Here is a 14,377-nt window from a genome sequence, read left to right on the forward strand (position 1 = left end):
ACATGAAATATATTTAAAGTTTTGCCTTAATTTCAAGTTATATTTTAGCAACTTTTGTAGTCACAAAGAATTAATAGCACGAACTTAGAAAAAAAAATGACATTTGATTGCAGACAAATAAACTTTTATTATTTTTAAAATAAATAAGACATGTACTTAAATTATGAGTAAGTATAATAAATAAAAATCATAATAATTCAGTACACCGTATATGATATAACGATTTATTACCAGTGAGATGTAAGTTATCTAGAGATGTAAGTTGTCAAGAGATTTAAAGCACGGGTTCATATGTGGGTTTGTATGTGGTGTGGTCTATGTTATTTTCTTAATAATATTACCTAAATCTATTTTCTTATTGGATATAGGCTATTAGGCACATTAAAATTGAAGTAGCAACCCAGGAGGTTGATCGTTAATATAACTCCCATCACATTATCCATTCCAGTAGATCGATCGATCCACACCACCTTACATAAACCAGCTTATTATTAAGAACCCCGTATACGTTCAGTTGTGAAAAATATAATGTGTTTCGAGTCATTTTAATGCCATTTTTATGGAAATCGGGAATGAATCGGAAGTAAATTGTAAATAGATGGGACATGTTACTGTCTTTTCAGGGTTCTAAACGTCCGAGAACAAAAACGGAACCCTTACAGGAGTACTCGCGTGCCCGTATGTTTAATTATAACTTCTCTAAAAGTAATTACATCTCACTGTTTATTTACCACATATTTTGTCGAGTCATAAAAAGTTTTATAATAAAAAAAGCACATTTTCATTGATTCCATAATTTCATTATCTGGACAGTAATGTTGTGAAAATGAAATATTATTTACATCTAAGTTACATTTTAAGTATAGGTAATAATTATTAAATACATTTTATGTAAATAAAAAATGGAAAATGAAAATTCCTACTTATTTCATTCATATTCGCAACATTTAATAATAATAATTAATTATGAATAAATAAGTTTTTATACATACGAGTGTGTTTATACCCTACATAAATTCATCTCCTTAAAAATAGAATCTTAATTTATAAAAAAAAACTAATGTAATAGGAATGTTCGAATTAAATAAAAATCACATCGATTATTTCTATAGCGAAGCTAAAAATATAACTAGCACAAAATGTACATAAATGAGTCACCGACAATTTTTTAGTTTAGCGGTGAGTTGTCGCCGTAAATGCACCAATTAAACCCGAACCGATCCCATCACTGAATACCGCACCAAAATCGGACTAGTAGTTTTGGAGATAAATGGCAACATTGGTTTGCCAAACCATATCAGTACTGTCTTGGGTAAAAAGAACCTAGTTGAACAGAAGCCCTCATGATCAGTACACCCCTACAGATAAATGTTTCGCAAAAGTTACGCCACAGAATACAAGGCTTTTGTCTTGGTCTTGGTCAATTGCGGCTGCGACATAAGCCTCCATAGCCAAGTGGCACGTCTATTCTCTTTCTACGATCGCTAACGCTTAGAACTTGGAAAATTTTGAAAAGTAAAAAGAGCTGATGTAAAAGTAGCTTAGTTTTTGTATATATTTAATATTTTTACTTGATAAAACCTAACCAGTTTAGATACGATAGTAGTGGACCCCATATTTTTTAATTGCAACAGGGCTACACTGTGTTTGAACTGTAAGTTTTGCACTTATAGGATATACTTGGGAAAAATAAATATCGTTCATAAATTTAAATAAAAGGGAAATATCGCTCTGTAAAACGAAAGATTATCTTTATTTTTTCTATAATAAGTCGAAAATAAATTTATTATTATTATTAGTTATTTTTTTAATTAATTGGATGTGTATTCTAACTTAACAAATCCATCATTTCGCTGTCGCTTAACTTTTTAATTTCATTATTGTTATTACTTTGACCTTGTGTAGGTAAGAGAGATTCGAATGCTGACCAATCTTGCTTAATATTTGTTTGGTTTTGATTATTTGCCCATTTGTTGTTGAAGTTACCGCTCGGACTCGTAAAATTACCGCTTGGACTTGTAAAATTACCGCTTGAACTTGTAAAATTACCGCTTGGACTTGTAAAATTACCGCTCGGACTTGTAAAATTACCGCTTGGACTTGTAAAATTACTGCTTGGACTATTCCAACCTGTGTTTGGTGGCAATGCTAGTTGATTGTCAAAAGGCATGGGACTTTGATAGGCGGGGGAATTCCCAAGGTTTAGACTATAGTTGGGCATTGGCTTGGTCGTTGGTTGTGTGTTGTTGGCCATTGGCTGTGTTTTTGTTGTGAGTTGGCTGAGATTTGTCTGGAGTAGTGAACTTGTTAGGTCTACGGGCTTGGGTTGTGGAGGGGGTTGTATTGAAGGGGTCGTGATAGCTTTAGGTGGCGGCTGTCGTGAAAACTTGCGGGCGGTTTCCTGCTGTTGCGCTATCCTGTAAAGAAAATGAATATTTTTTTAATTATTTACAGTTGGGATTCTTATCCTTCCATTTTTTTTTTAATGGTAATAATTTAATTAATGACGTACCTATACATTGTTTTCTAGAAAAAAAAAGTAGTATAATTTTATGCTTTGTTATCCTGAGTATGAGGAGATAGTATGAGGTATGGACCTTTATAAAGTTTTTCTATCTCTCAAAAACCATAAGGATTTCTATTTTTCAGGATTAAAGGTGTTATTTTAAGGAGGACAATATGTATGTGTATAACTATTGTATACTCGTAAGTATCAAAATTAGTTGTGGGCCCAATAGACTAGCGAAATGAAATCCCGAAAAATTTGTTTAAGTTTTGATTTACACCAAATTTCCTAACTCTTGCACCATAAAGTATTGTGTTTTTTTACTTTTGTCATTTCTGCATTTTTATCGGGAAGCACCACCGGATTAAGTCATGTTGTAAATATTTTTTACAAATTTTTGCTTTTACACGTAAGGGGCCCTGTAGTTCGGGTACCCCGTATCATTGATATGGCTGATGAAGTAGTAGCTACGCTCCTGACTCGTACATTACAATGATCAGTTTAAAATTGAAATCGTAACAAACAATTTAAATTCTGAATTAATTCCAATCAAAGTCATTTATGTATCTCACCTCTGTTTCTCCTCCATGCTTAAAGACCCACTCTCAGCGACAGGCACGCTCTGTTCTACTCTCTCTGGTTTGCTGTTGAAGGCGAATGGGTCTATGCCGAGGCCAGAGAACATATTGTCTATGGCGTTCTGAGGAGTAGGCGCGGAGACCAGGTTCTCCGATGTCGTGAGTGCGTGCTCCATTACCCTGCAACCATAAAAAACCAGTGTACGTTAAACCACACTCATCATCATCATTATCAGCCAATGGACATCCACCGCTGGAGATTGACCTCCAGTGGTATGCGTGGTGGATTTACAAGACGGAGGTCCTGGGTTTGATCCCCGGCTGGACCGATTGGGGTTTTCTTAATTGGTCCAGGTCTGGTTTTCATCCTCATCCTAACAAGTTAGCCCACTTCCATCTTAGACTGCATCATCACTTACCAACAGGTGAGATTGTAGTCAAGGGCTAACCTGTAGAGAGGAAAAAAAAATACTTACTTGGATTCATTCTGTATGGAATTCAGCTGTTCCAACTTGGTCCGATGCTGGGATTCCACCTTGGAGATCATGTGCTTCACGAGCGAGATGAGAGCGTTGAACTGGTTCAGTGTGAGCCCGTTCTCCACACACAGCGGGATCAGGAACGGCAGAACCTTCGTCGCCATCACCTCTTTAGTTATGCCTAACTTCTTGTGACTCAGAGTTAGCTTGTAGATGCCTGGAAGTATTTATTTATTTGTCTTTATTATAATAAACCTTATTTAATAACCTTTTTTTTTTTCAAGCGATGATGGGATCAAAGATGTAAGCGGGCTAACTTGTTAGGAGGAGGATGAAAATCCACACCCCTTTTAGTTTCTACACGACATCGTACGGGAACGCTAAATCACTTGCGTACGTTGCGTTGCGTTGGTACGTCTTTGTCGGTAGGGCGGTAACTAGCCACAGCCGAAACCTCCCACCAAACCAGACCTGGACCAATTAAGAAAACCCCAATCGGTCCAGCTGGGGATCGAACCCAGGACCTCAGTCTAGTAAATCCACCGCGCCTACCACTGCGACACGGAGGCGGTCAGAGGCTTGTTATCAATTATCAAATGTTCAAATGTTATCAAGTGTATGAAGAGACGATAGACGTTGGGATCCCAAAGTGTTGCTACCTAGCTCAATAAATGTTATCTAAATAATATATATATAATAATAAACGGCAATCGTGCACTAGAAAGTACTATATTGGTAGACCCCTCAGTAAAATAATACATATACGTAATACTAGCAGTTGGCCCACGGTACACTACAATATTAAAATATTTTGTAAAATAAAATAGTTTTGCAAACTGTTTTACTACTTATTTCTTTATGATAGTAAATGAAAATAACCTTACCTAAAATTCCCATTAATACTGCTGGCTCCCTGGACGGTATTTGTGGTAAGAACGGAATAATCTCGTCCAACACCAACCATTTGTCCAAATGCTCCAACAGTTTGCCCAAACACAACAAACAATTAACCCGCACGGAAATATAGTTCGTACTCAGACATAGCTTCTTTATACGCGGTAACAACGCGTTTTTCATAGCCGGGTAATCTATTAGCGAGGCAAACGTTGGCAAAACGGATAGACAAAGCTCCTGTATTTGTTGGGCATCGGATTCTAACGCTCGATACAGCATGGGCAGGATATCACTCTTGACTTCATCTCCAGGAGTCAATTTCAAGAGCAATTCCATTTTTTGCATAAATATCAACAATATTTGTATTGGATCTTGTATAAGCATCACAGGTTTTAAAACTGGGAGAATATATTTAACATATTCTTCCTTTGTAGAGTTCTCGGCTATCAATAAAACATTTGGTAGGACAAATGGAACCATCGGTGGATTGACAAACTCTTTTGTGAGACACGGGAGTATTCTGTAGATGCATATCCTGTGAGGCATTTTCTGTATGATCTGTGGCAGGCCCTTGTAAAACTGTGATTTTTGTAAATTGTCCCATTGGAATAGTGAATCTAAATAATTCAACGTTTTCACACCAACATCCTCAAAGTATGCAATCTAGAATTGATAGGGAATATTAAAAAATAATTTAATTGTAGTTCTTTAGCAACATAATATTCAATTAGGAATTAATTTGTCATTTCATCAATGCATAATATGCTAGCACTTTTATCTAAGGAACTTAAGGCATTTTTCTAATACTAGAAACTCTCAATTTCAAATTCAATAAAATAATAATAATAAAATGCATTTCTCTCCTATTCCATTATTCCCTTTCCCCCTCTTAACTAAGCCTGTGTCAGAATTTCGAAAATAAGATGTGTAATTCATTCAGAGATTAACCCATTTTAACAAACACACAAATTGTTTATAACATTAGTATGAATGTAATAGAGACATAAAAAAGTTTGTTCTTAAGAGGAATACCTTTAAAAACTGATGTGGATCAGGTCTCAACTCGGGAGTAGCATTTAGCATGAGTTTCACATATTCTCTCAGATCATCATTAACACAGAGTAATCTAGAAGGAGGCAGATTCCTCATTTCATTTGCAAACCTCTTGAATTTTGTGTAATCATTGCCGATATTACCTAAAGGTTGGTGACCTGTAAAGGATAGTTTGATTATTATTTTTTTTTTAATTCATTATTGTACAATTAGCTGCAACAGCTTTAAGCAAATTTCTTGTGGGTACTTCATGGTCTTCACTTCATTCAATTTGATTATTTTAAGTTTTTTTTCTTTAAATTAAATTTTAGGTAGCAATGCAGTATTTTTTGAGTGGATTAACAGTGGTTTTTTTTACAATCTAAATACACAAGAGTGTAAAGTTTACAACACGTTACTCAACACGTTACTGCTGCGTTTCGGGGTAGTTTTAGATACGCTGCCACCAAGTGCTGGAATAATCTTCCTCCCCCCTTGCGCAATGTCAGTAAGTCCAAAGCCTGGTTTAGGAAATCGGTAAAAAACCTTTTACTTTTACAACAGCAGGGTAAGTAACAGTCTCCAATTCCAGGCTCCTCACCTACTTACCCTCTTTAAAAAATAAATTAATATTAAATAAGGGAAGGGAAGGTTTTGAGGTCCCAATAAATTAATTTTATTTATTTCTACTCTATATTATATTTCTCACTGAAAACGACTAATAATTTATTTATTTATCACACTAATAAACACACAAAATATAATTTTAAAGGTATATATATTTATATGATTATCTATTATGTTCGTATTATTAATTATTAATTAGTAACATTTCTTCTTGTTGTTTCCACCTGCGTCACCACATGGCTCCACGGAAGACCAGCGCTGCTGGTGCATCCATCACTAGCGTAGCACATGCTGAGTGGTGACCATTTTGGTACCACACACATCAATTTTTTTTTTTTTTTTATATTTTTTTGGATTTAATTTAGTTTTATTAGTTTAATATCTCTAATTTATTAGTTCACTATATTTTTAAAATTACTTTCTTAGTTTTAAAGTATTTTTGTCTTTTGTGTATTATGTGTCTGTGTGTCCAAATAAAATAATTTTCTTTCTTTCTTTCTTTTCTTAAAGAGATATAACACACAGCAAAAGATAAAATAGAGCTCTAACATTATTATGGCTGTTTTCATGATGCACACAAAATATACCTTGTGGACTCAACTATTCATATTAGCCAAACCTTAACTTTTCACAGAGATGTAATTTAAATTGCAGTCAAGCTTTCTATAAAGATCGATTTATTTTTATAAAGTCATGCAGTCAAGATCATTTAGCTATACTCTATAATAATTTGGACAGGCTCTATGGCCCAGACATATTATCATAGTTGAATTAAAGTTCAGTTGGGTCTACCAGAAATTACTTTTTACAATCAATCAAAAAAAATTGGCAATCAATTTACCACAAACTTCACATCATTGCATTCTTTGTTAACTCAATACTATATAATTCCTTAATTTCTTATTAGTCAATACACATGAAACAAGTGTTGAACCCACAGTGGTTTCTACAAATACTGGAAATTTATGAACACTTACAAATACCAACACTAAAAGGAGAATTTAAATTGATGCTTCTCTCGCTGGGCATAGTTGCTTCTAACCTCCAAATTTCCCTACAAGAACTCCTCTGTTCATAGTTTGTTGATAGATTGCATTAAAACAATAGAATAAAAAAAAACCTTTTCAGTCAATACATACCTGTACTGTGCAATGCATAGATGACCATACCAAGTGAATATATATCACTTGCAGGAGAGTGTGTGGCCGATAGAATATATTCTGGAGCTAAATAATCTAATGCAGGCTGTGTCAATGCATGCATCGCCTGACAGTACTCATTGAATGGCCAAAATGGTGCAGAACCCGTCACACTTTGATTGGCAATACAGAAATCAAAGCCAAATATCTTCCAAGCACCTTGCTGGTTTACGACAATAGACTCCGGACATATATTGTGGTGTAAAAGTTTGACATCATTGTGGAGAAATGCTAATCCCTCAGCAATTTGCATCAAACCATATTTAATTTCGACATCATATAATTTATAATTGACCAAGTTGCTTGGTATAGGTTGAGGCATGTTTTCTGTGTTGCCAAGTACGTTGGCCAAGCTTGCAAACACCGGTTCAGTTGCAAATGCCAAGCTTTCCCTGCTCTCCTCTAAGCTGTGTTGGACGGTGAGAATCTGTGGGTGTTTCAACTTTGTCAGCTGTATGATGCCACGTTTAAGGATGTCTATCATGATATCTTTGTCCCCTTTTGTCCATCTGTCTAGTTGTTTCTTCTCAAACACAAATACAGATGCCTCTTGTTTTGTCGACTTTTTGTAACCTTTATATACTTTCCATAATAAACCTAAAAGGAAAAGTATAGTTGTTTTACACTGTAATATACACTGTAAATAAAATTTGTACCTACTGAATTGTTTTGGGTAGGTAACTAGTTACCATGCAGCAGCAATGTCGTACCGCTAACCAATTTGGCGTATCGGTACGATATGAGTATGACAAAAAAATTATACAACTGATTTAGTGGCATTAACTGTACCCATAGTGAAGTTATACTGGTAGGTTTCGATCTCACAGTCCGTCATTGTGTAAGATCTAAAAGCAAATTATAAAAAAAGTAGAATAGTTACCAGGGCCTGCGCTCGCAATGTATTGTGTAGCTTCGAACTCCCTTGTCACAGGGTTTCCTGGTAAAACACCTGACAACTGTGACACTGTATTGCTGACGGAAGAGTAGAACTTGTTGAACACCTCCATTTTTAAGTTCAAAGTTTAATTTTGAGGTGTTGGAAGATAGAACATCATCACAAAAAGAAAACAAGGGCCAACCAGAAAAATGCAGAAAAACAAGAAACATATAATGTATCATCTATGACAAGAAATTTGTGGAAGTTTGACACCACCACAGACCACCACCACTTGACACCTAAACTGACATTTGACAATGACAACTTTGTTTGACAGTTGTCACCACCACAACCACAGACTGCTAAATATTAATCACTGACCGTGACAACATGTCTCTAGACAGAGAAATAAAGTACCATAACCATTTTACGGTAGAAAGCTCAGACCAATTATATTATGACCTGCCTCACTAGATGTTACTCCTTCTGTCATTGATGTTTTATTGTTGTTCGTCGTGTAAAGAGTTCTCTATTAATGCTGCTTTGTGTAGTTGAATGGCATTAAATCCGTCAACCACTTGAAGTTCACTGAAAGATGAATTTGCGTTTCATTTGTAAGTATTTCTAACTTAAATATTATATAACATTTATAAACAATATAAATAAAGAATTATTAATATAAGTAATCGAATAATCTACGTAACGAGTGTAAGCGAATATTGTGATTGTTAGGCAGTGTATAAATTACATGTATGTGTAGACTCCGCGCCACGAAAGAAGTCCCGCGACTAAAACCTAAACTAAAATTGACAGCGTCTTACACAAATGACATTATGACCACCATTACCAAATGTTAACAGCACCATTAGCGCCACGTCTACGCGACTTGTTTCGTGGCGCGGAGTATATCTCGAATGAAATCTATAGTTGCGTGTAGTGAAAGGATACAGAATATGTTAATTGGTGTTAATTTTTTCGATGTGCTTATCTCGTCCCCCACAAGAAACGACAATTTTTTTTTTTTGCAGAATTTGAGTACAATACCTAATTCCTCTATGATGGAAAGTACAGTCGATACGAATCGTACGATTAAACAAGCTGGAACTCAGAACTAATTTATAAAAAAAAAGTTTTCCAAATGAAAATTCCAAACAAATGTCATTTATTTTTTTTGTTTAAAATTGTCTTGTCAAAAATGTCAAATGCAAATTATGTTTTGCGAAAATTACTGAGAATTAAATGAAAAATTATTTGTGAATGTGGAACATTATTTGATTTGACGTCAGTGATACGAAAGAAGAAAGAAATAATCTATGATTCTTATCTTCAATCATGAGTAAGATCAGCAACGGAGCATCAGCAAAAAGACAAGAATTAATAAGACAATAATATTAAGTTACAATAAGGATCCCTGCTGATAATCAGAGGATTGAAACTCAACTGCATCAAAAATGTCACCCATTTACACATTAACGTTGTACACAATAGCAATATTAATGATTTTACCGCTGTGTTTATCAGAAAGTGACCAATTTGTAAAAGGTCCGTATCGTCCACTGGGTCCATTAGTAAAATGCAGTTTTTTGCCACTCGATTTCTTGGAATGCGACGAGCCTGTCGACCATAAAGGTAACCAAACAGCGAAAGATGCAGTAAATCATGGCTGCGTGAAATTCGGAGGCGTCAGATACGAGGATGTTGAAAGGACTAATGTGCAGTGTAAAGCGCTAGATGGGATAGAGTGCCATGGCAGTCGTAGTTTCCTAAGAAACGGTTTCCCTTGCGTGCGCTACTCTGGACACTACTTCACTACTACCCTCATTTACAGTATTTTATTAGGTTTCCTCGGTATGGATAGGTTTTGTCTGGGCCAAACTGGTACAGCTGTTGGGAAACTGCTTACTTTAGGAGGGCTGGGTATTTGGTGGATAGTTGATGTAGTTTTATTGATAACAAATAATTTGCATCCTGAAGATGGTAGCAATTGGAATCCATATGTTTAAACTTGGTGTTATATTTTAAAACTTAGGTTAAGTAAAGTAATGCCTATGTTAAGTTGTAATTTTATACCTTTAATGATTGAAATAACTTGTACATAAGTATAAATTTTAATTATAAAAGCTGTGATTGTAAATAAATTTTGTCTAATTTAAAATTAAGTAAATACCTATAGTTTAAATATCTAATATTGAAATACTGTTAAATACTGGCAGTTATTAAAAATATCAAATGCAACAGACATTTTTATTTGACTTGTGCACAAATAAATCCCAATCTGAATCTGAATAAGTTTATATAATTAAAAATTATTCCACAATTAAAATTATCTTGCCACACTGAGATGGCATGATAGGTTTAAACAGTATGATTGAAATAACTTGTACAAAAGAATAAATTTTAATCACAAAAGCTGTGATTTTACATAAATCTTTGTCTTATTTAAAATTAAATAAATATAGTTTAAATATTTAATGTTGTAATAGTGTTAAATACTTGCAGTTATTAAAAAAATTAAATAAAGTATCTAAATAAATGAAAAATTATTTTTAACCCTTAATAGAAATTATCTTACCGCACTGAGAGATGGCATGTTATGTTTAAACAGGTAAAGTTTGTGGTATTTACTGAACCAAATTTGAAAATCCTTTTACCACTAGAAAGCCACATTATCTGTGTAGGATTTATTTTATACCTGTATAACAGATTTCCATAACAAGCCAATGGGGGAGCTGGTGACGAGGAATCTGCAGCAAACTAGCTCTCGAGGAAATCCTTGAATGATATGATGATATCAGATACATGAATGGCTTATTGCCTATGAGCAGATAGTACAAATAATAAAAAAAAAATATCTTCGTATTCTTGCTGAAACAGGACATATGTGCATGAAACCCACAGGGCATCAGCTACTTTAAAATATATGTATATAATATGTAATTATTTTTTAACTATTTATTTTATACATACTACCGCCAACAACTCAACGATTATATAATGATTTATTTATTTTGCTATCATCCGCGAAAAGTCGACGAACCCATGCGAAAACGTCACCCAGGTCCGACAAAATACTCTCTACGTATGTTTCACCCCAAAACCGGAGCATCCTCAGATGTTGACTCTACAACGTGCAATTGCATGTTGTAGAGTAAATAAATCATTATATAATCTTGATGAACTTCCGCAAAGTAACGCCTGCTTCTACTCAACGATTTCTAAACCTAAGTGACAGTGTGTGGGACACATAGTTCTAAAGGCCAATGGACATTAAGCGTCCAAAGGTGCTGGAATGGAGGTGCACACTAGAAAGCGCTGTGTTGGTTGACCCTCCATCAGGTGAACTGACAACATCAAGAGTTGCAGTACTTGATGGATGCAGGTGGCTCAGGAGTCCCTTCAAAAGGTTTAGGTCCTGCAGTGAACGTCCGTCGGCTGATATGATGATGGATGATGAAATAAATAAAACATAGTAATGGGAGTTTACATTGTTTATTTAAACTTAAGCCACTAGAGCCGAAGCAGTGCTTGACTCATATTTCCAGTTGGGTGGAAGAACACTCTTTGTCTTATAATAGCGCGCCAGTCTGTGGATTCTGGACTCTACAAGAATAAGCCTGAATTTGCTGTCCTTGTCCTTCCTGTTCCTTTCCAAGTGTTTCCTCATGGCAACAGCCTTCTTAATCAGGTAGTATAGATCCTCTGGTAGGTCAGGAGCAAGACCCATGGCTTTCATGATACGAAGAATCTTCTTGCCTGTGACGAATCTGACTTGGGCAACTCCATGAGAATCCCTGAGCATGACACCTGCAAATAAATTTGATGAGTTATTGCTAGAAATCTTATTGACTTACTTTAGAAGGTTTTTTGGGTTTGGGTTGGGTTTTTTAAAACATTGGGTTTTTCTTTTTGCTAATAAAAATATTGTATTCATAATGTCTTAGGTTGTATGTTAGGCCTACAGAAACAAGTTTAATTTGCTATTTGTAGTAGGTTAAACTGTTGTTTCTGTAGACCTTACATGCAACCCACGACTTTTTCTTGTGATAAGAAAAAGCAGGCCAACTCTAAATATCTCTCTTTTATCCAATCACAACAATGAGAGTTACTGGAAGACAAAGTGTATTTTTCAAGCACTTGTAAAACAACAAAGCACAACAGTCTTATTTCTTCTAGGGTGAACCTTCAAACCAAGGTCCAGAATCTAGATATTCTGCCAGTGACAGTGAACATAAAAATCAATGAGAGCCGCATTAGCTCAATAGTATAGAGGCTGGACTCATCACTAAGGGGTGGTGGTTCGATCCCCGCCCCGTTAGTCTATTGTCGTACCCACTCCTAATAGTCTCCCGACTAGTTGGAGGGGAATGGGAATATTGTTCATATTAAAAAAAGACATGGCAAAAAGGAAGCTTGGGGTTCACTGTGGACACATTGTGGATAGCTGCACAGATGGGCATGTTGCAATATTAGAATCTCTCATAATCCAATTGATATGACTTAAGAGGAAACACGGGCAGATGGGCAGGAGCTTTATGTACTTTCTGAGGGATATATTTATACAACAGAGTTATAACTTTAATTTACATAAGCTGCTGCTTGGAAAATGATACAAACAAGAACATACACACTGCTTTACCATATTGTTTACAATATATATCAGGTTTGTTTGATGGATTTCTATATAAGTGATTACATTCTCTTTGGTTTCAGCAAAAGTTATGTAGATAGGGTGCTTAGGTAGACTTTACTTTATGATGTTTACAATATCATCAACACAATCAGAAATATATAATTGGGCTTTAGCTTTTCTGTAAACGTTGAAATAGTCTACGTTTATTGTCTTTTTAAGTAACAGTTCCTTACCAATTTGTGAAGGAGTGAGGCCCTTCTTTCCGAGTTTGAAGATTTGTTCCTTGACATCATCGGCAGTTAATTTTAACCAGGTGGGTACACTACGGCGATAAGGCAGCGCCGACTGTGAAATACCCTTACTGAAACACAAAATAACACACTATTCAAGCAAACCATGTGGTTGACGTACACTGTATAGGTTAGTTTATCACTACTGCAATAACTTTCATAAACAGACGAAAAACTTTTAACATTTATTGTAAAGAGCTTTTCCACAAATTATATACAAAGTAATTTACCCAGGTGCGTGCATACGACCCATGGTTGCGGCTTTTAAAAAATTGCCGACCTTACAACGACAACAAGGGAAATATAAAAGATCAAAGATGGCGTCCGGAAGACGGAATTTGATTCAGTTGTCTATTTATTTTAATTGTCATGGAATCTTATAATTTGGTGTCAACTTTAGTTTATGGTTCTTGCCGTGTCGTGTCTATGGTTATTTTACTCAGCTGTCAAAAATGTAAACTCTTTGGTACCTATCTAATCTTTTTATTTATTTATTTGACAGCGAATAACTTGTGCTTTGCTTTGTGCAAGTCGCGAGAAATTTGTTTCCCGAAAATCCTGAAACGGTGTAAAAATGGCTGAAAAGTATGGAATATCGGACGGACAATTCAAACTCATACAAAAGCAGGCCGAAAGGCGTGCTGAAATGAGACGGGAGTTCCTTAAACAACGAACAAACCCATGGAAACACGCAGATCAGGCTGGCTATGTCGTGAGTTAAATTACGTAATTATTTTTCTTTTACCACTAAGAATAACTAACTAGCTATTATAAAATTAGTTATTATCTGGTTTTAGTTCGACACGGCTCATCAGAGGTTTATATCCATGAAAGTAACACATTTTGACCGATTCGAAGCTAATCGAAAGACAAGTTTGTTTGGATTCTTCGCTATTGTTGTGCCCATGATAAGTTACGGATACCTTGTTTGGAATGAAAGAAACAAACGTGAACAGAAGATCAGGGCGGGAGAAGTACCATACAAGGACAGGATCTTCAAACTTTGTTAAATGTACATACAAAACATTTAATGTACATACATTAAATGTTTAGCAAATGTATAGTTCGTTTTCTGTGAATATATTTAATTTTATTCTTTGAAACGACTTTTCTTCGCGATTGTCCTTATGTATAATTTACTGGCTAGTGATCTTTATTTAAATAAAATGAAAAAATGACAAGATTATTACTGTCTTCCATGTTCTGTCAAAGAATCATTCTAACAGAAAAATATACATTTTATGTAGTGGAAATATACTCTTTGT

At 35.1% G+C, this 14,377-nt stretch overlaps 4 protein-coding genes across 4 annotated transcripts; 2 read left to right on the forward strand and 2 right to left on the reverse strand.

Moving 5' to 3' along the window:
• Positions 1-102: 102 nt before the first annotated feature.
• Positions 103-8,467, reverse strand: LOC112044478 (SCY1-like protein 2). The gene is made up of 7 exons (XM_024080346.2): positions 8,196-8,467; positions 7,256-7,912; positions 5,490-5,668; positions 4,448-5,120; positions 3,561-3,780; positions 3,079-3,264; positions 103-2,417 (listed from the first exon to the last, which is right to left on the reverse strand). The coding sequence occupies exons 1-7, from the start codon at positions 8,320-8,322 to the stop codon at positions 1,829-1,831; spliced, it is 2,631 nt and encodes an 876-aa protein (XP_023936114.1). The 5' UTR covers positions 8,323-8,467; the 3' UTR covers positions 103-1,828.
• Positions 8,468-9,375: 908 nt separating this feature from the next.
• On the forward strand, positions 9,376-10,732 carry LOC112044482 (TM2 domain-containing protein CG11103). Its single transcript, XM_024080350.2, has one exon. The coding sequence runs from the start codon at positions 9,644-9,646 to the stop codon at positions 10,193-10,195; it is 552 nt and encodes a 183-aa protein (XP_023936118.1). The 5' UTR covers positions 9,376-9,643; the 3' UTR covers positions 10,196-10,732.
• Positions 10,733-11,665: 933 nt separating this feature from the next.
• On the reverse strand, positions 11,666-13,501 carry LOC112044484 (40S ribosomal protein S13). Its single transcript, XM_024080353.2, has 3 exons — positions 13,343-13,501; positions 13,056-13,183; positions 11,666-11,996 (listed from the first exon to the last, which is right to left on the reverse strand). Exons 1-3 carry the CDS (start codon positions 13,363-13,365, stop codon positions 11,692-11,694), a joined length of 456 nt encoding a protein of 151 aa, XP_023936121.1. The 5' UTR covers positions 13,366-13,501; the 3' UTR covers positions 11,666-11,691.
• Positions 13,502-13,592: 91 nt separating this feature from the next.
• Positions 13,593-14,215, forward strand: LOC112044485 (uncharacterized). The gene is made up of 2 exons (XM_024080354.2): positions 13,593-13,824; positions 13,910-14,215. Exons 1-2 carry the CDS (start codon positions 13,687-13,689, stop codon positions 14,120-14,122), a joined length of 351 nt encoding a protein of 116 aa, XP_023936122.1. The 5' UTR covers positions 13,593-13,686; the 3' UTR covers positions 14,123-14,215.
• The last annotated feature ends 162 nt before the right edge of the window (positions 14,216-14,377 follow it).

Source organism: Bicyclus anynana, chromosome 13 (assembly GCF_947172395.1).
Source record: "Bicyclus anynana chromosome 13, ilBicAnyn1.1, whole genome shotgun sequence".
NCBI lineage: Eukaryota > Metazoa > Arthropoda > Insecta > Lepidoptera > Nymphalidae > Bicyclus > Bicyclus anynana.

What these genes read in the sequence shown, in the direction of transcription:
- LOC112044484 (XM_024080353.2), bottom strand. Translation starts at nt 13,365, where the DNA reads ATGGGTCGTATGCACGCACCTGG. An exon ending in GGTCGTATGCACGCACCTGG is followed by an intron (nt 13,184 to 13,342) that starts GTAAATTACTTT and finishes TTTGTGTTTCAG; the next exon opens with TAAGGGTATTTCACAGTCGG. An exon ending in CCTCACTCCTTCACAAATTG is followed by an intron (nt 11,997 to 13,055) that starts GTAAGGAACTGT and finishes ATTTATTTGCAG; the next exon opens with GTGTCATGCTCAGGGATTCT.
- LOC112044478 (XM_024080346.2), bottom strand. Translation starts at nt 8,322, where the DNA reads ATGGAGGTGTTCAACAAGTTCTACTCTTCCGTCAGCAATACAGTGTCA. An exon ending in CATTGCGAGCGCAGGCCCTG is followed by an intron (nt 7,913 to 8,195) that starts GTAACTATTCTA and finishes TTTTCCTTTTAG; the next exon opens with GTTTATTATGGAAAGTATAT. An exon ending in ATCCACATCAGTTTTTAAAG is followed by an intron (nt 5,121 to 5,489) that starts GTATTCCTCTTA and finishes TATCAATTCTAG; the next exon opens with ATTGCATACTTTGAGGATGT.
- LOC112044485 (XM_024080354.2), top strand. Translation starts at nt 13,687, where the DNA reads ATGGCTGAAAAGTATGGAATATCGGACGGACAATTCAAACTCATACAA. An exon ending in CAGATCAGGCTGGCTATGTC is followed by an intron (nt 13,825 to 13,909) that starts GTGAGTTAAATT and finishes ATCTGGTTTTAG; the next exon opens with TTCGACACGGCTCATCAGAG.
- LOC112044482 (XM_024080350.2), top strand. Translation starts at nt 9,644, where the DNA reads ATGTCACCCATTTACACATTAACGTTGTACACAATAGCAATATTAATG.